This window comes from Saimiri boliviensis, chromosome 4, assembly GCF_048565385.1.
Source record: "Saimiri boliviensis isolate mSaiBol1 chromosome 4, mSaiBol1.pri, whole genome shotgun sequence".
NCBI lineage: Eukaryota > Metazoa > Chordata > Mammalia > Primates > Cebidae > Saimiri > Saimiri boliviensis.
In genome coordinates, this window is record NC_133452.1 from 116,927,766 (window position 1) to 116,952,259 (window position 24,494).

The 24,494-nt window shown below is 37.7% G+C and overlaps 1 protein-coding gene across 7 annotated transcripts in view; it reads right to left on the reverse strand.

Annotated features, from left to right (window-relative positions):
- COL19A1 (collagen type XIX alpha 1 chain) overlaps nt 1-24,494 on the reverse strand; it is a 364,360-nt gene that overhangs the window by 66,148 nt on the left and 273,718 nt on the right. For 6 of the 7 annotated variants that reach the window (XM_074398116.1, XM_074398115.1, XM_074398112.1 and 3 more), the window contains 13 exons: nt 22,113-22,154; nt 14,143-14,205; nt 9,397-9,432; nt 8,474-8,509; nt 8,326-8,379; nt 7,562-7,615; nt 6,132-6,185; nt 5,368-5,457; nt 3,713-3,757; nt 3,526-3,603; nt 726-761; nt 563-616; nt 422-475 (listed from right to left, as the gene is read on the reverse strand). In XM_074398116.1, the coding sequence (XP_074254217.1) occupies nt 422-475; nt 563-616; nt 726-761; nt 3,526-3,603; nt 3,713-3,757; nt 5,368-5,457; nt 6,132-6,185; nt 7,562-7,615; nt 8,326-8,379; nt 8,474-8,509; nt 9,397-9,432; nt 14,143-14,205; nt 22,113-22,154 (696 nt within the window). The remainder of the gene's footprint in view (nt 1-421; nt 476-562; nt 617-725; nt 762-3,525; nt 3,604-3,712; nt 3,758-5,367; nt 5,458-6,131; nt 6,186-7,561; nt 7,616-8,325; nt 8,380-8,473; nt 8,510-9,396; nt 9,433-14,142; nt 14,206-22,112; nt 22,155-24,494) is intronic. The other variant, XM_074398114.1, reaches the window with a different exon arrangement.

Sequence of the window (24,494 nt, forward strand, 5' to 3'; positions counted from 1 at the left end):
CATTACAGCATTTTAAAGCTACAGAATCAATGGTTCTGTACCATATTGTGGGTAAGTTACCTGCAAAATTTCATTTAGAAAAATGAAATTTATTTAGCCACTAGCATTAGAAAGCATAGAAATTATAGCGATATATTTTATCTCATTTTTCAATGGGATTAAGACATTATATGCCAAGGCTCAGCCTGGGGCAAAATTGTACAGTTGAATTATACCCTTAGGAAGTAAGTATTCATCACACACACAGAAAGGATGACCCAGCCTGAATTTTTTTTCCTTCGACAAAATAATGGGGATAAACAAAATCACCAAGCAGTCACCAAGCATTCTAATTAGTTTGGACAGCAAAACTTGCTTGGTAGGCTGTTTGGCTTTGGAGTGCATTTAAGATACATAAATCAGACAAGTTCTGTCTACATACCGGGTCACCTGGGGGGCCTGGCAGGCCTGGCTTTCCATCCCTCCCTGGAGCTCCCTGAAAAAGAGGCATCTGTGTTCAATCTTTGCATGTTGGCACAGGTGCAGATGAAAATGGGGGAGGGTAGATAAAGAAAGTCCTTACATGATTTCCTGGAGTCCCTGGAGTTCCTGGCAACCCAGGAAGACCTCGAGGACCCTGGAAAAGGTGGGCAATAAAAAGTTACTTATGAGGATGGTCTTTCAGTCATTTCCCCCAAGTAAGCAAGCTGGCTTTTCTGTGCTAAAAAATTAGTTAAGTAGCTTACCTGAATACCTGGCTTTCCAGTTGGTCCTTGGGAGCCCTGAGTAAAATTAGATTTTATTATAAAAATTCCACCAAGAATGTCCTAATTTATCCAAGTGAGATAAAAGACTAAACATTGTAATGTACTTAGAGGAACAACAGGGTTTGCCACCAGTCACACATGGAAAACTGCAAAGTCGGCCAAGACTTTCAGGTTGTAGGTGAATGCTTACTCAGATACTTGTTGCTGGAAACATCAAGATGATTTCGTTCAGAAACCTGGGACATCTATCTCATTATCATAATCTGTCACTGCACATTCATAAGGGCACAAAGAATGCATCCAAATTCCATCTGTCAGAAACTGACTGCCCACAGGCATAGCTGGCTTGGGGCTTCTTTTCTTTTCTGCTTTCTACTTTGAGTCATTTATCTCTTGAAAGAAATTGCCAGAACCAGTGTTCGGTGACAGGAGTAGGAAGTAAAATATTAATCAATTATTTTTTCTATTTCTAGAAAATTAGAACTTCAGATAAACAAAATGAGGCTGGGAGATTTTTGGGGAACTTAATGATGTTAGTTGTACCACTCTTATGTAACCATGAATTTCTGTATAAAGAATTTGCAATCTAAGTAAGTCAAGAGCAGTTGACTGGAGTAACTGCTCATGGACTTTGCCTTTCTTATTAAAAAAAAAAAAAGATTCATATTACTGCTCTTGTCAAAGCTACTTTTGCTCCCTTTCTATTTATCCTGTGTCCCCGAGTGATTTTTTTTTCTTCAACCACCATCACTTCCCTAATAATTTTATTTTCTTTCTTTTTCTTTTTTTGTTTTTTTTTTTTGAGATGGAGTTTCACTCTGTCATCAGACTGGAGTGCAGTGGCACAGTCTTGGCTCACTGCAACCTCTGCCTCCTGGATTCAAGTGATTCTCCTACCTCCATCTCCTGAGTAGGTGGGATTACGGGCATCATGTTTGGCTAATTTTTGTATTTTTAGTAGAGATGGGGCTTCATCATGTTGGCCAGGCTGGTCTCAAACTCCTGACCTCAAGTATTTCGCCTGCCTTGGCCTCCCAAGGTGCTGGATTACAGGCATGAGCCATTGTATCCAGCCCCTAATAATTTTCTGATACAAGTTTTTACTTTGTTTAATTCCATCTCCAATGGTCTTTTACATTCTTGCCCTGGCAAATCAGAAAATCATCACACACAACATAACCCTTCACTACTTAAGTTTTCTTTTAGCTTTTCATGGTAACTTCAATATAAGGATATGATATTGTGATACAATAATATTTGGTCTCTGCCTCCAGTTCCTGGCACAGAGCTCCTGAAAACCTCACCAATTCCTTAACAGTAGGTTGCTAAGAGAAACTTTTGTTCTAATACTTGTTTTTTGGCCTTGGTTCCTGACACAGAGCTCCTAATCCCTTGGGTTTTCTGGGTGATAGGAAAGCTTTTTTTTCCTAATGAGGTGACTCTCAGTGGGCTTCTGGATAGGAGCTGATTATCGAAAAGACCAAGCCACAGTTAGAAGCTTAGCCTTTCAGCCCACCCCACATTCTCTGAAGAGGGGTGAGGGGCAGGAAATATAGTTAATTATCAATCTTGCTGACATGATGAAGCCTCTATAAAATCCCAAAATATGGGGTTTAGAGAGCTTCCAGGCTGGTAAAAACACCCACGTCAGGACAGTGACACACCCCAACTCCATGGGGACCAAAGCTCCTACACTCAGGGACCCTTCAGACCTCTTCCTTTGTATCTCTTCTTCTGACTGTTCAACTGTATCCTTTACTGATATCATAAACCAGTAAATGTAAGAAAGCATTAGTTGATTATGTGAACCACTCCAGCAAACTATAGAACCTGAAGTGGGGGTCATAGGAACTCACAACTTACAGCTGGCTGGACAGAAGTCATAAAGGCCCAGATATGCAGTTAGCATCTGAAGTAGGGGTCAGTTTTGTGGGATCTGACTCTAACTCCAGGTAGATAGTATCAGAAATGAATTGCCTAATAGAACATCCAGTTGATATCCACTGGAGAATTGATGGGGAAAAAAAACCCCACACATCTGGTGTCAGAATTGTATTATGTTGAATGCTAAGAGCATAGTAGGAAAGAAGTTAGTTTGTTTTTCTATTATACCACAGGCCAGTTTTCTAAATTAATGTCATTAGAATAACCATTTATTTCCACTTTTCTTGTTCAAAAATCTTTTTTTTGTAGTAAATGAAAATTTTATAATTTATTGTTATTTGGTCTACAAGTGTGGTTATAGCGGTCATTATTAATAGGGACTGTTCTAGGCTCTGTCCTTATAGTTTAAATACTTTAAAAACTGCCTATTATTTGTTTTCACCATTGAAAACACCATCTCTTCATTCTGAAGACATTACTTAGGCCTTTTTGGTGTCATTTCACTTATGCATACTCCATCCACTTTAAATATTAACTTCTTATTTTAATTAAAAACAAGCTTTAATGTATAATGACCTAATGTTGGTCATTCTTACCATCTTACAAACATTCATGTGTGCTTTTTAATATATACAATGGAAGTGTAAGGGTTAAATGACTGCTTCTACTCCAAATTTAGTGTATGTGTGGGCAGCATCTGTAAGTTAATAAACAAAGAGTGGGTACTGTCTCTGTGCTTAAGTGATACATCCTTAACGCCCATCAATCCTCCTGGATAGTGTGTATTTGTATTTCCTCCTCTGACCTTTCTGTTCTTTTCTCCTAGTTAAAATTTAACACTGGATTTTGTTTCATGATATTGGAATCAACAAGGACATGACTGAATTTCACTTACTGTTCTGCCAGGAATTCCTACCCCTGGTGAGCCTGTGTCCCCTGGGGAACCTTGAACACCTGGAAGTCCTCTTTCACCCTGTGAAATGAGAGGCTTCTGTTAGTGCTAGGCTCAAGAGACATAATTTTTTTCCACTATATTTTATTAATTATTAATTCCTTAAAAATTAACTATAATATTTGTATACCTTTGGCCCACGTGGACCAGGTGCTCCAGGATTTCCATCTAATCCCTAAAAGAAAAATTATATTAATGCATATCTTCTTCTAGAAAGGTTACAAACACCTTAGAAGTTACAACTAAAATATGTTTCATCACTCTTCATCTCACTTGAATAAATCTTTTTCTGTAAAAGAATAAGGAACAGGGAGTACAAATTTCAATAAGTTACAGATTTTGTATAATTGCTTTAAAATATAAAAGGTTTTTATTTCTAAAATTAGGCATCTGATATTGAGAAATATTATTATTATTAAATAACATACAAAGTTCAAAGATGAGAAACAAAGGCACCTAAAATATATTATAAAAATATTGGTTATTTAGATTTTCCAGCAGTCCAGTTTTCAATGTCCTGGGAGTAGCCTGGGTCACAAAACTTTTCTGCAAATGGCAAACCATGGTGATACCTGCAAAACCTCCGGAAGGGAAATTTCAGGTAGTTTTTCTGTTTTGCAATACTGCCCTAGGAACGTCTATGGTTTAAAACCAGTGTACCTCACTGGGATTCATAGATCTCTACAGAATCCATGCCTAGGATTCAGGGGGCCTAGGGATCTTCCAAAATCATATGCAAAATGTTGCAAGCACATATAGTTTCTTCAGAAGAAAGCTCTTTGTTTATCAGACTTTTAAGAAGTTTTATCTCTGATTTAAAGAATAAGGTGCCAGTAATCCCAGCCCTTTGGGAGGCCGAGGTTGGCAGATCACTTGAGCTCAGGAAACCCCATCTACACAAAAAATATAAAAATTAGCCAGGCGTAGTGGTGTGTGCCTATAGTTTCCACTACTCAGGAGGCTGGGGTGGGAGGATCACTCGAATCCCAGAGGTCAAGGCTGCAGTGATACATAATTGCACCACTGCACTCTAGCCTGGGTGAACAGATTAAGACCCTGTCTCAAAAAAATAAAACAAGAAAAAAGAATAAGATGAACAGATGAATATTTATTTTTTCCCCTCACTTTTATTTTAGGTTCAGGGGGGTACATGTATAGGTTTATTACACGGGTAAATTGCATCTTGTGAGGTTTATTGTATGAATGATCCTGCTACCCAAGGAAGTAAGCATAGTGCCTGACAGTTTTTCAACCTTGACTCTCTTCCACTCTCCCCATCAGTCATCCCCTATGTCTCATGTCTATGTTGGTGTGCAACCAGTGTTCAGCTCCCACTTGTAAGTGAGAACATGCAGTATTTGGTTTTCTGTTCCTGCATTAATTTGCTTAGGATAATGGCCTCTAGCTGTATCCACATTGCTGCAAAGGACATGATTTTGTTCTTTGTATGGCTGCATAGTATTCCATGGTTTTATGTATCACATTTTCTTTTTCCATTCCACTGTAGATGGGTAGCTACGCTGATTCCATGTCATTACTATTGTGAACAGAGATGCAATGAACATATGAGTGCATGCATCTTTTTGGTAGAACAATGTATTTTCTTTTGGGAAAAGAAACCCAGTAGTAGGACTGCTAGGTCGAATGGTAATTCTGTTTTAAGTTCATTTTTTCTTTTTTTGCAGACCTAAACTTATTCCCATACTTGTGATCTGAAACTAGGAACCCACAAGTACTAATTAACAAACTTGGAAGAAAAATATTAATAAAAGGGCTAATACTTACTGGTTCCCCTGGCAGGCTTTTTCCTGGAGGACCAGCCTCACCTTTTGGACCTGGAAGTCCTGGAGGGCCTATGACCCCACCTGGATCTCCCTGTGGAAAACAAGGTAAGATTCTTACTTTAGTGCTCAGATTCATGGTGGGAAGTGAGAAGGAGGCAGTGGTTTCCATTGTTTTAAGTTGTCATGATAACCAGTCAAACTTGATTCACTCAGTCATTCACTCACTCACTCACCAACTCATTCAATAATATTTATTAAGTACTTAATTCATGCCTGTTACTGTTTGGTGCATTTAGATTTTGCAGTTAGTTATGTTAGCAGTATCATGAAGCATACATATGTATATGCACAAAAGGGCATATCTATTAATAAAATTCTCTCGATGATCTTTATGTTTGTTTTAAGTTATTCCCCAATAATTTTTCAATGTTAATACACTGTTTCCATGTAGATATCAAGAAACAGACCCTGAAAGATTAAGAGACTTCTTAGGGTTATACCAGAATTGGTAACCGAGTTTGACTCTCAGACTCCTGATATCTTCATCTCTTAGTTAGTTCATTTTGTCACGTGGCATTCCTGTGCCAGAACCAGGGCTGCCAAAACACACAACTCGAGGGGCTGTCATTTACATTGTAATTAATATGAATGTCTGTCCCCTGCACAATCCCAGAAGCCCTGGGTTATCCTTTCATCTTCCTTATGATCCTCTGTCTTTTCCTCCTATCTACTTAACATATAAAATTAGTAAAATGTAAACTATACCTTTTCTCCTTTAAGGCCTTGTTTTCCTGGGATACCATGTTCTCCTGGCAATCCCTAGAAAACTCAGAGTTAATAAGAAAGAGCAATGAGAACATCCCTTATAATAACATTTCCCTATATCTGTAAATCTTTGTCAAGAGAACGAATTTTAACATATAACCTATTAATACAAGGAGCTGGATTAATTTTGGCCTTTAAGACCTGGAAAAATATTAGTGATTCTACATGATTTGTTGTTTCAAGTGAAGCCACCTGGATGCCATGGGTTAGAAACTAAAGTCAAGTTGAACTGAATGTCTCACCCATATTATTGCCATGGAGGAAGGATGGTGGTTGGTAGCATCACATAATGATTCAGAGGACTCTAGGGTAACTAGAAAAATGTATTTTTACTGTTTAGAAACAGTGGCTCTTTCTCTTTTGATTTTGTTCTCTTTATAGCTCTAGCCACTATCACTTCATCTCAGTTTTTGAGGATTGTGGCTCCACATGTGCCACCAGGATTATCTCTCTTTTCATAAGATCTGTCCACTAGGTTTATCTACAGTGGCCGTTAGTTGACGTAGGGGAGTGATACAAAACTTTGCTTTATAAACTGGATGTTCAAAGTACCAAGCAGAATATGTGCACCGACCAATAGATAGGAGACACTCAAGCAGTGAGCATGGAGAATAGAACATCAGGTTAAGGGGTTGTTCCCGGGGCATGAAAAAAGGAGAGATCCTAAAAGTGGCCTGAAGGGAACTCTAATCATGGTCAGATAGTGATCAGTTTCCAAGAAGTTATGGCCAAGGACTTTTTTATTTTTCTTAAGTGTGAACTGATGGAGAGCTCTCAGCTCCCAAGTTGTCAGAAGGCTAGGAAGGCTTATTCAAGGAATGCAAAGCTGATGCGGATAATGAATAGAAGGGTGCAATGAGTATTTTAAGTCCACTAAAGCTAGGTTATAATGCAATCTGTCGATCTTCCTCCAGACATATTTTCAGCTAAAAGCATTGCTTTTCTTGGAAGGCTTTGGCTAGAAAACAATAGAGCTTTGGAAGTGTCTTCCTTAGAAGGAGACTTGAACTAAAAGCTATGTATATTGAAAATGTTTGCTTTCTCTTTCGGTGTTCTTCTTTTGACATTTTCAATTTTCTCTACTGCTGGTACAGCATTGAGAAGCATGTCCAAAATGATAATTTAATTAACCTGAGTTCCCAAAACCAATTTATTAGGCTAATGATACTCAAAAGGACCTCACATGAATATATGAAGGGTCTAGTCTTCCCAATAGCTCCTGATATTAGGTATGATCAGTTTCAGCAGCATAGATGACCCATATCTTTGGGAAATGTGGGATCTCAGTTACTTGAACAGATGTTGATGTTTTACTAAAACATGTCCTAGTCTCAATTTCATTTCAAAAATATCAAAGACATTATACATACAACATCTCCTGGCAGTCCTCTGGGTCCCATGGAACCTGCAGATCCTTGCTGACCCTAAAATAAAAGGTAGTATATGCTTTAGCTTTGCTAAAAAAAAAAAAAAGAAAAAGAAAAAAAGAAAAAAAAAAGACAGACAGATTGCACCTGAGTGTTTGTAAAGCATAATGTGATCTTTACCTATAGGAAGACCAACTTTCCACCATCTCACTTTATCTGTATAATATTGAAACGTACTTTGGGCTTACCAAGATAGTCTCCAGATGTTTTTAGTTAATGGATCTGTTCTCACGAGCACGTGGTAATTGGATAACTTGCCCTACCCATTGTCTGGGAGCACATCACATTAATTTCTCCTGCACCTTCCAAAAGCTGCTTTCTTAGGACACTCCTGTAGAATCCCACTTGGGGAAACTCAAGCACCTCAAGGCTGCATAATTTTGGTTTAGAAACTGAATCTTGAATTCTGTTTCTTTTAATAATATAGCTCAAGGTCATTTAGCTCACAGTGTTTACTCTTACAGCTTTTAGGGATGCTACTGTGAATATGCTCTGAAAAAGAGTTTAGAAATCCTATTGTGAACCAAAGACAGTTACTGTGTGTGTAATCAATGCAGCCAATGGAGGGAAATCACCATGGAAACAGGATAAAGTCTCAGAGAGCATCTGTGAAGAAAATGAGTGGTACACTAAAGTACCTTGCTTTACACAGAATGGCTATAATTCCCCAATTATTTCCCAATTAATCTTAGTTATTTCTTATATACCTTTAGTCCTGGGCTTCCTATTAAACCGGGGGGACCAGGATCTCCAGGTTCACCCTAAACATGTAAGGCAAAGGAAAGATCAATGTTGCTTTAATTTTTATAATCTCATTAAGGTTGGAGATGAAATTGAAGAATGCCAGGAAATTACCTTTACTCCCTGTGATCCTATTATCCCAGGTTCTCCCTGTAAATAAAATAATTACTATAAGGATAATGCTTAAATTCAGATGGAGATGGACATCTCTGATACTTTAATTGAGTTTCTACTAATTAACATACAATAAAAAGGGAAATTACAGAAGACATAATGAAATTAAGGAGAGTTCATTCTAAAACATGATTCATAATACTTATTACTAATAAATAAACAATACTTTCTTAATTTCTTGCCTCATTATAATAGTTTTTCCCCCAATGCCACTTTTGACACTGTAATTATCATGTCCCATTAGCAATCACTGCATTCTCTACTTAGCTTACATAGTTATAATTTGCCACCAATCAAGCTCATGTCCTAGAGAATGAAAACTTCAGAGAAGGAATGAGGGAGAGTAGAATTTAAGGTAATATGTGTTGGTGATTCTACTTTTAGTTGTATGTGCTTAATGAAAAAAAAATCACAACAAAATTAAGTTTATACAAAAAAGGATGATATTGGCTATAACAAGTTTACGTTTTTATTTTCTGTGGCTTATTAATATATTTGATACATCCAGTTTGTGCCATTAACAGAATTTTAGGGAAAAAAGTATCTTTCATTTTAATTTTATATTTGTGATATCCTACGTGGATGTCTTTGTAACATTCATGTCCAATTATTATTAGTAATTGGTTAAAGAAAGTATTGGAAGACTCAAACTAATGTTAAAGTCTCCTCACATGACAATATTTAACAAGGCTCAAAATTTCTTATTTTCAAAATAAAAGAATTAAATCACAGAGGAAGAAGTAAAATCTTGTGGACTTTATTTAATCAAATCTGTTAGACTCCAAAGTAAACATACCAGAAAATCAGAGAGAAACAAATCAATGAAGTAGAAAACCCAAGATAGTGATAAAACATTTACTTACTTTATCTCCTTTATCTCCTTTTGTAAAAGGTTCTCCCTAAGGAGAATGGGTAGAAAATAGAATCAATTATAAACACTCTTAGAAATAAACTCTCCAAACTGGGTTGTGGATAAATCCTACAGGCCAAACTTAGACCCCCATTGCAAACAGGCCTCTAAAAATACCCAGAGTGTCACACAGTCTGCCTTTGCAGCTTAAAGGAAGTGTATGATAATTTAAAACTCCTTTATAGTCCCAAATGAACAATGAGTTAATCATTCTAATTTCATTTATAAAATCCCAAGTGGCTGACAAATTGGAATGCTGACCAAGGCCAAAGCTTCCTATTGCCTGGTTTACATAGAAAATGATCACAAACACACATCTAATTGGGTGTGAAATTGGAGTGACAGCAAGAAATTGATAAAAACATTGAATGAAAAGGCATTCATTTGAATTCTTCCAGTAGGTTAATTGTGTGGTTAAATGTACAAAATCATTATTTTAAAAATAGTTTTCTAGTTTTCATTTTTACTTTAATGAAAATAACTTGAAGAGGTTAAGCATATCTGTAAATTCTGTGGAAAACTGGCTAGCCATATGCAGAAAGCTGAAACTGGACCCCTTCCTGATACTTTATACAAAAATTAACTTGATATGAATTAGAAACTTAAACATAAGACCTAAAACCATAAAAACCCTAGAAGAAAACCTAGGCAATCCCATTCAGGACATGGGCCTGGGCAAAGACTTCATGATGAAAACACCGAAAGCAATGGTAACAAAAGCCAAAATAGATAAAGGGGATTTAATTAAACTAAAGAGCTTCTGCACAGCAAAATAAACTATCACCAGAGTGAACAGGCAACCTACAGAATGGGAGAAAATTTTTGCCATCTATCAATCTGATGAATGGCTAATATCCAGAATCTACAAAGAACTTAAACAAATTTATAAGAAAAAAACCAACCCCATCAAAAAGTGGGTGAAGGATATGAACAGAAACTTCTCGAAAGAAGACATATATGCAGCCAACAAACATATGAAAAAATGCTTATCATCACTGCATTAGAGAAATGCAAATAAAAACCAAAATGAGATACCATCTCATGCCAGTTAGAATGGCAATCATTAAAAAGTCAAAAACAACAGATGCTGGAGAGGATGTGGAGAAACAGATATGCTTTTACATTGTTGGTAGAAGTGTAAATTAGTTCAACCATTGTGGAAGACAGTGTGGTGAATCCTCAAGGATCCAGAATTAGAAATAACATTTGACCCAGCAATCCCATTACTGGGTATATACCCAAATGATTATAAATAATTCTATTATGAAGACACATGCACACGTATGTTTGTTGTGGCACTATTCACAATAGCAAAGACTTGGAACTAACCCAAATGCCCATCAATGATAGACTGGATAAAGAAAATATGGCACATATACACCATGGAATACTATGCAACCATAAAAAAGGATGAGTTCATGTCCTTTGTAGGGACATAGATAAAACTGGAAACCATTCATTCTCAGCAAACTAACACAAGAATAGAAAACCAGACACCACATGTTCTCACTCATAAATGGGAGCTGAACAATGAGAACACATGGACACAGGGAAGGGAACATCACACATCAGGGCCTGTTGGGGGGATGGGGAGCTATGAAAGGAATAGCATTAGGAGAAACAGCTAATGTAGATGATGGGTTCATGGGTGCAGTGAACCACCATGGCACGTGTATACCAATGTAACAGACCTGCACTTCCTTCACATGTACCCCAGAACTTAAAGTACAATAAAAAATAAAATAAAATAGGCACAATAATAAAAAAATATATGCATATATATTTGAAAAAGAAAAACAATAACAATGTAGCAATAAAAATAGTGCAAATTTTAAAAATAATATAGTATAACAACTATTTACATAGGACTTGCATTATATTATGTATTATAAGTAATCTGGAAATAATTTGAAGTATACAGGAGAATGCATAGGTGATATGCAAAGGGTAGGCCATTTTATATCAGAGACTTGAGCATCCTCAGATTTTGGTATTCTCTGAGAGTCCTGTAACCAATCCCCCACAGATACCAAGGGACAACCACATACCCATATCTACCCAACATGATGAAATATCTTAATAGTGGTTAATTTATATATATTAGATCAACACTTTATTTATATTCTTATTTCCCTGATTGTTTTTGCTTACATGACACTGCTCATGTCATTGCTTATGTACAGCCATTGTCGAGTTTAGTGGCCACATTGACTAAAGCAACTGTTTATAAAAGAAGAAAAAAAAAACACCTGGGAGCCTAGTTGTCTAAATACTTGCTATTTGGTCCTCACTCCAATGGCTACTATTTGAGGCAAGTCATTTAAACTTTTAGAGTCTCCCTTTCCTTATAATCTGAAGTATATTTTAGCTCTGATGTGTTACACACCAAACCATATTCTGAATGTTCTACTGTGGGGGACAATTTGCCATTTTAGTTACCATTTGGGATTGGTGGTTCAGACTTCACCTTTGAATAAATACTACTCTTCTGTTTGAGCCTTCTGATTAGTAAGCAATGTAAAGTCTACATCATCTTCTGGAATAGAAAGGTTGAGAACACAAAGGGTTAAACTACTCTCCATAATAATGTAAAATTTGTGTTGTTTTAGGGGCAGGGTGCGGTGGCTCAAGCCTGTAATCCCAGCACTTTGGGAGGCCGAGGCGGGTGGATCACGAGGTCGAGAGATCGAGACCATCCTGGTCAACATGGTGAAACCCCGTCTCTACTAAAAATACAAAAAACTAGCTGGGTGTGGTGGCGCGTGCCTGTAATCCCAGCTACTCAGGAAGCTGAGGCAGGAGAATTGCCTGAGCCCAGGAGGCGGAGGTTGTGGTGAGCCGAGATCGTGCCATTGCACTCCAGCCTGGGTAACAAGAGCGAAAAAAAAAATTGTGTTGTTTTAACGTAAGGGTTGGGAAAGGAGGCAAGCAAAGATGTATGGGGTGGTGGAATAATTAAGGGATGAATAGGGACCTGGTATAGAGAAGAGATAGGAGGAAAAGAAGCTCTAGTTAAGGAAAACAGGGCTAAAGGCAGTTCCCATGAGATATATGGACTGCCCTTGAACATTAGAGATAGGAGAGAAAGGCAGAGGAAATCTCTGGGGGAAGAAAAGGCCTATCACTCCTAGGAACTATGAACTCCTCCAACCCTTACTGCTTAAAGTGTGGACCATGGACCAATAGCATCAGCATTACTGAGAGCTTATGAAAAACACAGACTCTCTGGCCCCACTCCAAACCTACTGACTTAGAATCAGTGGGATTCAAACATTCACATTTGAGAAGCACTGCACTAACTCACTGAAACTTTCTCCTTTCTGCTCTAAAAGTCCTTAATTTTCCAGTAAAATTTTTGTAAATCTCACTGCAGGATCATCTATGCATCATGTGGAAATTAAGAGAGGGTGGGTGTCAGTGTTCAGGTTTGGAGGAAAGACAATGGAGACCTAAAGAAGCGGTTAAGAAATGCTAAGAGGAACCTCCAAGTGGGGAGCATCTAGAGAGTCAGCAGGTACCAGGGGCATGCACCAGGCTGGATTTCTGAGACATGAGATTTTCTAGACATTATTGGAAATATTCAGCTGGAGAACTCCATTAAAGACTGGCTAAATCCTGTAGTTGTGTAAGAAGTATTGAACTGAATACTAAGGTCAAGCATGACTCCCAAAGGTAGAGAAGAACTAGGGTATATAGGCCACCGACTGATTCTAAAGCTGCAAAAATTACTGTCATTGTTAATTTTTTTAAAGCTGAAGCATAGGGAAAATTTGGCTTTGTAACACTGAATACTTTAAATAATCTGCCTGTTTGTCATGTAGGCAATTTAGTGACCTCTTCATGTTTTATCCTCTGATAAACCAATTCCCTTATTCTCTCTGGTAAAGAAAGGAGTAAAGTGGTTGAAAAAAAGTCTTTTTCAACCACTTTTTTTTTTTTTACTTTTTTTTAAAGATGAAACATTTGTTAAGCCTGATTCTTACTGACTCTTGAAAACTCCTTTTTTAAAAGCAGTATTAAACAGTCATTTTTTGTATCCATAATTCCTTTCATCACTTTAGGTGGTCCTATTTGAATATAAATGATACTGTACGGTTTTTCTCTTTTTCCCCACAAAAATAAGTATGTTTTGAAAGAAACTGGCCACACTAATATTGCAAAGTGGTTGTGAAGCCACTTTGATCTTACAAAAATCAAGAAAGAAAAATAACTTCAGAAGGTACACTGAGAAGAACAGTTGTTTGGGTGGAAAGATATGTTTCCAATTTCTTTTGGATAAATTTGTACTAGTCTTTTGATACATTAATTTTATTATTGTATTTGCAGTGTTTAGTTATACCAGAGGAGCTTTGTGATTTTAAACTTTAGGTTCTAGAATCAGCTCACCTAGGTGTGATTCACAGCACCAGTGCTTAGTACTGTGTGACTCTGGGCAAAGTTACTTAACCTCTCTATGCCTTACTTTGATCATTTGAAATGTGATAATAGCTGACCTTATGGAACATTTTTATGGATTAAGTCAGTAAATACACGTAAAAGATTTAGTGCATAGCATAGCTAATACTTGCTTGGAGATCTGATCTGTTGTTTACCATGACAGGATCAACCAAGGTACATGGAATTGGGGCTGATTTGGAAAAATATTTTTAATCCAATTTTTAAGATACTCTTCCTTTGTCCTCAAAGCTAAAATACTTACAGGTTCTCCTTTTTGTCCTTTAGGGCCAACAGACCCTGGAAATCCTGGAAGTCCAGTTTCACCCTTTCAAGACAAAGCAGAAGAGAGATTTTGCAGATGGTTAGAGAAGTACTGTTGTGACTGGCAGATAGAGAATGATTGCTTGCTCTCCTTCTAACTATGCAATTTACCTATTAGCATTCAACAAAGAATGCAAAGTTCTGAATTTACTTAGGCTATTTGCATGATAATGGGTTTGTCGGTACTTCACAATGGCTTTATGTCTTTCAGAAATCCATATATTTCATTATGATATTTAAATTTAATGTGAAACAAAGTTAATTATTTTTCCAGGAAAAAAATATCTAGAGGAGAAAAATTTTAATTTTGTTCTGACGTGTCAAATCCAGTTTTTTTTGTGTGTGTGCTCTGAAAGACATCAGACTGTTTAACTGACACAATAATCCACACTCATTTTATTTCAGGCACTTTTTTCTTTGTTTAGGTGGGCAGTCAATAGTCATATGAAGTTAAATGAGTCTCTCAGCTGTTTCCAGCATTTATACTGCTACTTAGATGCTTGGCTGTGGACAAATAAGTCATTCTTGTAGATGCAGTGACAACAGTAGCTTAGAAATGTCTAAGAAGTTCTGGTCAAAAAACCTGAAGAGAGATTTGTATGTGACATATAAAAAGTGTTTTTGGAAAATACAATTTGAGAAGTAATAATTACAGAAAGGAATTATATCACTAATCAGACTTCAGAGGAGTCTCAGCATTGTGCATCCTTTTAGTGTTTACCAAGATCCCTGAATATCTATGCAATTCTTTAAATATAGTCTCTAGAAGATATGTAATGCTTATTCTTTCCCCGACCTCAACAGTATTTTTGCAAAATGATGTTCACCATTATATTTCTAAACATATATCATTTTGCCTACCTGGTCTATTTTTTTTTTTTTACTTTGAAAGAATAAATACGGAAAATATAAAATAGAATCTACCAAGCCTTCATGTATCAGGTACCCAAAATAAAAGAAATTAAAAAATTTATAATCAAAGACAAAATGCCCTATATTTAGGATTTCTACCCAGAGGGAGCCACTCTCAAGAATTTAGTATTATATTTTCAGTTTATATGATTGTACTTTTACTGCATATGTGGAATCAGAAACAATATATTATTTTGAGTATGTAAAACAAATTCCATAAATAGCTTGATCTCATATATAACATAATATGACTTGTTTTGTCCACTCAGAGTTGTTTTTAATCTACATCTCTATTGATACACATGATCTCATTCATTCATTATAACAGCTGAGTAGCATTCTAACATGTCAATAAAACAGGGTTTATCCCAGCCCCAATGATGGGCACTTGGGTTGTACCAGCTTTTCTCTATTATAAACAAGGCTGCAGTGAACATCTTTAATGCTGGCCCCTGTGTGGATGTGCCTGATTGTTCATTTTGAAGCCTCAAACAGTATACACAAAAGTGCTTCAAGTACAAATTTACTATAACCCTAAAATCTCAGCTTATTTTTTATATGTATATCTTAATCCATATCTTGTGATTTTCTATAGTGGATAGACAATATCATGTTCGTACTAATTAGCCTTCTAGATTTAAGGGATACATTTTGTTAAATTTAATCTTAATTTTATTAAAATTTTAAAACTGTGGGACCAGCCCAAACAGAGCCTACCTCTGTAGATAACAAAATGTCGAGTTGCCTTTAAGGTGTAACAGAGCGAAAAACTGCAATCATGCAGCCTGGGCATGCACAACAGAAAAAACTTTGACCTGTAACAACAGCTGGAACCAACAAATCCACCCCTCAGGTGGAACTAAAAAGACCAGGACATGACCAGAATCTGAACTCTTTCAGAAGCAAGGGGTCTACTGGCCCAGAATATCCAGGGCTAAAATCTGCCTCAACATACCTTACTATAAACAGTCAAATTTAAAGCTGTCCAATCAGACTCTGCTGAACCTACATCTCTAAATCCTATCCCTTGGCCTCTGATCCCTTAAAACTTGTCCCAATCCCTAAATTTGGGAGGCAAATTTAAGCTTGACTCCTGTCTCTTTGCTGGCTCGTTTTGCAATAAAATCTTACTTTTCTCAAAAGCTGGTGCCATAGTTATTGGCTTCAGTATGCATTGGGCAGTGAGCCCATCTGCTTGATAACAATATTGTAAAATACACATTTGGTCTTCATCCCAGTTTCCTGGCATGCAACTCATAAAATCCTTGAAATCCCCAAAGCAATAAGTATCTTTTTGTTTGTTAATGAGTTGACTGGTAGCTGGCAACCCCTAGGTAGTTCAGCATTGGGCTGGTCACCTGAAGGACAAAGGCTTGGTTAGCGTCTTTTCAGCCTCACCTCCGTCCTCTGGGGAGGGGAGAGAGACTGAAGGTTAACTTGGTCACCAATGACAAATGATTTAATTGATCATGCCTACATAATGAAGCTTTCATAAAAACCACAAGGACTGGGTTCAGAGAGCTTCTGTAGAGCTGAAGTTGTAGAGGTCCCTGGAAGGTGGCCTGACTAGGGAGGGCATGGGAGCTTGGAAGCCTGACACCCCTTCCCACATACCTTGCTCTATGTACTTCTTCACCTGTAACTTTTGTAACATCCTTTACAATAAACTGGTAAATATAAGTAAATATCTCTGTGACTTCTGTGAGCCACTCCAGTAAATTAGTCAAAACCAAGGAGGGGCTGATGAAAACCCCGATTTATAGCCAGTTGATCAAAAGCATAGATAAAACAACATGGGCTTTTGATTGGCATATGAAGTGGAGGGCAGTCTTGTGGGATTGAGTCCTCAATCTGTGGGATCTGTTGCTACCACCAGTTAAATGGTGTGAAGTGAATGGAATTAGAGGACAACCAGCTGGTGTCTGCTGTAGAACCAATTGCTTGCTTGCTGTGAGTGAAAAACTCTCACACATTTGGTCATAGAAATAAGAGGTATTTTGTGCTGTGAGAGTTGATACTAGGAAAGAAGTGTTTGTTTTTATGATTCACCTCAGTACTAATTTTTTATACCATTAGGCTTTCAGCTAGTGGTAGTAAAGCCCTGTTGGAGAGCCAAGGAACCAAATGGATAAGAAGCCAATTTGCAGACTTGTCAGTACAAATATTCTAGAGCAGTGTTTCCCAAAGTTCAGTCATCCACATCCCAACTGCATAATATTCGCTATGTACACACACCACCTATATATACATAGCTTATTTTCTTCTTTAAATGCACTCACATTTTAAATTTAAATATTCGATATGTCTTTTGCAGCAGTATCTATGAAATTTAAAGTTTAGTGTGCCGGATACAGACTTTTTCCTAATTCGAGTAAGCTACATAAGTATTGTTTTTTCTACGATAGTATCTAAAGATCCTGTGTATCATCAGTCTTATTCTTACCACATTATAAGGTTTTTTTTTTAGATATAGTAAATTACATTCAAGGTAAGGAGAGGGAGAAGTTGGGAGATACATTTAAGGGACCAATTATTGTTGGTTTGAGAGAGGAAATAAAAAATTAGCCTTGTATAGGCATTAGGGTGTACAGAGTGACCTTCATGTTACCCATCTGGTAGGTGCTACAATCTCCATTGCATAGGTGTGAAGGAAAAATATGTCTACTAGTTAGACTTGTGTAATAAAAGTACAAAGCTTAGAAGGGGTCTAGCAATTGTTTGTAAAATCAAATCTGCCAATATCAAAGGGGAAGGGTAGGAGAACATACATATAGAAATAAGAGTAATTATAGGCCGGGTGCAGTGGCTCACGCCTATAAATCCCAGCACTTTGGGAAGCTGGTTGGGCAGATCATGAGGTCAGGAGATTGAGATCATCCTGGCCAACATGGTGAAACCCTATCTCTACTAAAATACAAAAAATTAGCCAGGCATGGTGGTGCACGCCTGTAGTCCCAGCTACTCAGGAGACTGAGGCAGGGAAATTGCTTGAACAGGGGAGGTGGAGATTGCAGTGAGCCGAGATTGCGCCGCTGCTCTCCAGCCTGGCGACAGAGCAAGACTTCGTCTCAACAACAACAACAACAACAACAACAAAACGAAATAAGTAATTATATTCACTGTGGCCCTATAGGTAAACCAATGTAAATAGGTCTCCCAGAAAATATAGAGGAAGGACACAAAAGAGGTTGTGGTCAATCTTTCCACATAGTCTTTGGATAACATTGGACTGAAAGGAAATCTTAGAGACCTCTTTCTTCATAAAATTCTGCAAGCAAAAGCATTTTCTACCTGAACCTTAGACACTTATGGGTTTATATTTCATATTTGTTTTCTTTTTTTCTTTAATACTCATTCTCGTCCTGTAGTATTTCATATTTAAATTGAATGTTCAGTCATTTATCACTGTAGATAGGCATTGAAACACAAGTGATGAATTTACTTTGCACTAGGAAAGACTCTCCTTCAGTTTGACACTTTTGATGCTATTTGAAAGGCCTGGTGCTGTAGAGATTCCACCTTTTCCCCAACAGTCTTTCGCACAAGACACCTGCTATTTTCTCAGAAGTGCTTAGATATCCTGCCACTTTGTTCCACTGTCTCTATAAAGCAACAATTCTCCTCAAGTAACTTGCAAATACATTATCCCTACACCACATCCTGTCGGTCCCGGTCAAGCCAGAGAGCAGGGATCATCCATTATTTCCACATTGGTAGACTGGTCATGTGGATAGTCTCCATGGCCATTTATTGTTAATAGCAAGTTGTGTTCCTTGGTGGTTCCCCCTATATCATAATGTTCTTGATATAGGATGTGGCTGCTAAACCGGGGGTGATTGGCGTGTGTATTCCAGTGCTGTCTGTGCTTGTTCTGGTGCTTCAATGTACCGTTGGGTTCCGAAGGGTTGGCTCTTTTAGTAATTCTATTTGGCTGGTCAGTGCATTGAGAAGTAGCATATTATAAAGGAATGATGAATTTATGTTAATTATTCTTCTGGTTAAATCTTTTATTCTACAGCACAAATTGAGTACCTTCTCTGTCAAAATTATGGTGGGATATACAAAGATGAGCAAGACCAGGTGCTAAGAATAAGAACAATTAATACTAAAAAGTGCTAAATGCAACCTCATGAGAGGAAGGAAAGATTGAGGTGGGTGAATAGAAAATCTTTAGTGAGGGCTTTACATGCGTTTTAATTATTGTGCTTTTGAGTAACTTCCTCTTATTTAATTTTAATCCTTCTGTCAAATCTTTGTGTAGATACAATTATGCCCATTGTGCGAATGAGGAAATGGATGCTTAGAGAAATGAAGTGGCTTTCCCAAGGTGACCTAGCTGTTAATGCCACAATCAATTTTTTGTCCTAAAGCTCATGCTCTTCCTATTACTCAGTGGTTCTTAACCCTGGCTATGCATTAGAATAATCTGAAACACTTTCAAATAATAGAGATAGGAGCCCTACCCCAAATCAGAATCTCTGTGGATGGAGCCTGAGCGTGCGTAGTTTTAAAAAGCTTTCCAGGTGATTCCAATGTGTAGCCAGGACTCAGAAGCACTGGGGTTCACCACAGGTACAAGCAAAGGTCTTTGAGAACAGCTTAATGAAGCTTTACATTTTCACTGTTGTGATTTACATTATATTAAAAATTTAAGGCATTGGTTCAGAAAGGATAGTAAGTAGACTTGCATGGGAAGAGTTGATTTCACTCTTCCAGCAACTGCTATGCTTATGTTTGTGTTTGTTTGGTTGTTTTGAGACAAGGTCTAGCTCTGTTGCTCAGGCTGGAGTGCAGTGGTGTGATTATGGCTCACTGCAGCCTCTATCTCCTGGCTCCAAGTGATCTTCTTGCCCTAGCCTCCCTGGGAAGCTGGGACTACAGGTGTTTGTCAGCATGCCCAGCTAATATTTTTATTTTTTGTAGGGATGGAGTATCACTATATTGCCCATGCTGGCCTAACTCTTGGGCTCAAGTGTTCTTCCTATCTTGGCCTCCCAAAGTGCTGCGATTACAGGTGCGAGCTACCACCTGTAATTTTTGTTTATTTTACGCATTGTTTATTGGCAATTTCCTATTAATCATGCTTTTAAAAAGTCCTTTTATGTGTCCGTTTATGTCATGTACTGCATCAAGTTCCCTGTAGACTCTTCTACGTTGTTTATTTGAGTGAGAGGAAGGGATAGTTATGCCACTGGCTTTTCCTAATTCTACTTAAGATTTTGAAGCAATTAGAAAAGATTTTGAGCAGTAGAAAAGGTCCTTAGAGTTTGAAATACACCTGTTTTACAGAATCAAATTTCTCATCAGTGAGGTCTTAAGAATTTCTAAGTAACATATGTTTCCTAATGAACACAGCAAAACAGAAGCCAGCTGTTTTGTTTCAAGAAATGAATCATCATTTAAATACTTTAAAAGTCACAACTCTCTTCGTTGCTCAGCTGTCCAATGTGACAAGCTTTGCAGCTTTTTTTTTCCCCTTAGCCTGCTTATGTCCAGAAGTCATTGCTTAAAATGTAATGCGTTTGTTATGGTGGCGTATGGTTTCTGTTAGCCACTAGGTTACTGTAAATAATGCTAATAATATACCAGCAATAAAATCTACTACACACAAATGACTTATTGCTGTGTAATCAATTTTTGGATGTCTTTTTCAGAATGTCAAAGTTTTATTTATCTAGCAGAAAATTTCATTTTCAATCATCAATCTATAAGAAGCTCCTAGTTTCTGTTGGACTATCTTTTAGCAGTAACTTCTGCTGATGGGTGTACAACTTTTTGAATGAATTGGTTGCACTGATTTATAAGGCACTGAAGTCATATTTTCTTGGATTCATGTCGAAATCCCCTGCCCTCAATCAAGAGAATTTTTACAGGGTGAATAAGTGGAGGGAGCACTCACAAGCCACATTCTCTCAGAGTATTTTCAAACCTACTCATCTCTGCCTGTAGATTTAATGTGTATTATTTTTTCTGACAATGGCACATTCGAATGGAATCTGAGGTCATTACAATTTCAGAATCAAACAAGAGTGAAACATCTTATTGAGAGGGGAAGTGAATCTGTTATCTTTACAGCTAAGATAACTAAACCTGCAAATGACAAGAAGAATGCAATGGAAATTTATGAGTGTCTTAATTTTAAAACTGTTTTGAAATAATTATTTGGTCTAACCCCTACTGTTCAGTATAAAACCCCACCAAAAATGGCTGCCAGGACAGCCTATGTTTTGGTACTTAAGAAGACACAAAATAGTGAATCTGGGCCTGAGGCTTTTTTCCAAAGGGGTCTTCAGATTATTTTTGCCACCTACATGTATTCATAAAAGATTTAATTACAAACAAAATCTTGTGTCCTGATTTTCGTTTATCTTATTACAGTAATTCCCCTTGATATGTTCCTTTTCTTGCAGCCAACCGTTACTCAGCAGTCCTTGCTGGTCTCTGAAGCAGATTCCAATCCTACTGCCTGGTCAAGAAGCAGGCAGGAGGTCCCTGCCCACTGCAGGCTGGACACCCTCCCAGAGACCATACAAAATACCCTCCCAGTATTTTGTACAGACTTACACATTCACATGTAGGGGGCGGCAGGCCCTACATGTGAATGTGTAAGTCTGTGCAAAATACTGGACCCTTTTATTCACTTTAAAATCTGATTACCAGTGGGTGCAGTAGCTCAAGCCTGTAATCCCAGAACTTTGGGAGGCTGAGGCAGGTGGATCGCCTGAGGTCAGGAGTTCAAGACCAGCTTGGCCAATGTGGTAAAACTCTGTCGCTACTAAAAACACAAAAATTATCTGGGAGTGGTGACACAAAAATTATCTGGGAGTGGAATTACAGTAGCCTGTAATTCCAGCTACTTGGGAGGCTGAGGCAGGAGAATCACTTGAACCTGCAGTGGGCAGAGGTTGCAGTGAGCCAAAAATTGTACCACTGCACTCCAGCCTGAGTAACAGAGCAAGACTCCATCTTAAAAAAAAAAAAAAAAAAAAATCTGATTACCTTTTCTCCTTTCAGGCCACCAGCTTCATGTTCATCATTTCCCTGGTTGGGGGGGCGAGGGGGGACAATTTAAATTAAAAAAGAAAAATCCACTTATTTTTAATGCATGCATTCTGTAACAGTATAAGTAGTCAGATAATAGTACTGTAACAGCTTTTTATGGATAGTAGGTCATATTTGCAGACACCTTTATCTTTCTCACCTGTTGTTAAATATTCCTGCTAAATAGTCTACAAAATAATTCCAGCTTTGGAGACCCCATGCATCTTCTTTGTGACTTCTTAAGGAGATTGCTTCTGAAGAAACATCACACCTCTGGGGATAAAACTCACTACTCCAAATCCATACCTGGCCACTTCAACTGGCCTCTCCATGTATCTGAGCATCTCTGATATGCTCTCCTTACTCTCAAATCTTCTTTATTGTTCTCAGACCACTACATTAGACTCTACAGTCCCTGGGCAGGTGACCTTGCCTGTAAGTATACTGAAAAAATACAAGTTCTCAGACACCACTCCTTTTTTTTACCTTTTGTGGACAATGGTGTCTCACTATATTGCCCAGGCAGGTCTTGAACTCCTGGGCTCAAGCTATCCTCCTGCCTCTGCCTCTCTAAAAGCTGGGATTGCAGGCCTGAGCCATTGTGTTGGACCTTAGACACTACTTCTAATTCCTGCCAGTGAATCTACCAACCCATATGCATGCACACCCCGAGTATAGTTAATGAGCTATTTCACCTCTTATCAGTGGTTGTTTCCTCTATAAATCTTCTGATTCCCATGCCCTCTGCCTTCTTAGGAGATTTTCCTTATTAACATTAACTCTTGCTATTAGGTGAAATTGGCCAATTTGGTAAAGTTAAGTAAAATGTAGCAAAAATGGACCAATTTCTTTAACACCTCTCTTACTCTCCTACCTACCTATTCTACCTTCTTTAAACTTAACACATAAAAAACATACAGTTCACCACACACATTTCCCTTGTGTTACTCTCTCTCCTCCCATTTCTGGACAATTTTCTCAAAAGGGTAGTTAGTGCTTTCTGCGTCCAGTGACCAAGACAGCCTTAATGGTTCCCTCAGCTGGAAAAAACTTTGGATAGGCTTGTTCCTGACTCCAGACCGTGACCTCTCTATTTCTAGACCAATTGCTTCAGAAAATCTGTATTGTTAAGTTCTTTTTCTTTCCCTTTCAGATGTAAATCTTTCTAAGAGCCTCTGTTTTACAGTCTGGGAACATCTTTCTTAAAGACCTGGGAGCCATCCCTTTAAAATGTAATCATGGAGAAGATAGCGCCACTACTTCCTGGCTTTGTGGGAGGGTAGGAGCCTAACTTCAGCCTTGTGCCAGGATGTAAACCTTCTTCCTGTCACAAAGATATGAGAAAGTTTACTCTTCCTTTGGGGAAAGCTGATTAGCAAACACAAAGAATTGTGTTCTCTCTCCTACTTTAATACCTAAAAACTCTCCTGAATTTTGTTTCAGTGGAATTGAGGTCAGATTAAGTGTGCTGTCTCTCCTCTATTGCAATGGCCTTGAATAATATCTTCCTTACCTGTTTAACTTTGTCAGTTGCAATTTTTTATTTGACACCACTTATTAATCTCCTGTTTACTCCTAAACTCATATGTATTTGGCACTGGTCCCAATCAGTCCACTGATGTGACCCTCTAATGTTATTAATAATATCTTTGCTGCTTACTCTAATAGACTCTTCATTAATTGACCTCCTTGCTACACTCGTCGCTCTCTTGGTTTGTATGATAGCTTACTCTCCTGGTTTCTTCCTATCTCTGTGACTTCTTCCCTCATCTGTTAAAGCTTGGACTTCCTCAGGACTTTCTTCTTTGTGATTCAACACTTTCTCCCAGGCACTCTTATTTATCTTCATGGCATAGGTAATATTTACACAGCCAAATTTATAAACCCAGGACATGCTTCCCTTCTAAGTTTTAGGCTCATATATCTAATTTACATACCAGCACATACTTCCCTTCTGAATTTTAGACCCATATGTCTAATTTTCTACTTGATGTATTCACTGGCAAATTCTAGAAGCAATTCAAATTCAACAAGTTTAAAACTGAAACAAAAAAATTCAACAAATACACAAATATACAAGAGAAAAAAAGTTACATCACCCTGCTAACATTGTTTAGTACAGAAATGGGAGAAGAATAATCATTTTTTTTAATGTGTCTCTGCAGTTTTTCTTTTTAAGTTGAGCAGCAATTTCGTTTTATGATTTAAAACAATAACAAAGAAAACCAGAACTCTTCCTCTTCATCTGGGTATCATTCTCAAGATCACTTGGTTTGGCTATGCCCCACCACAATCTCATTTACAATTATAGCTCCCATAATTCCCACATGTTGTGGAAGG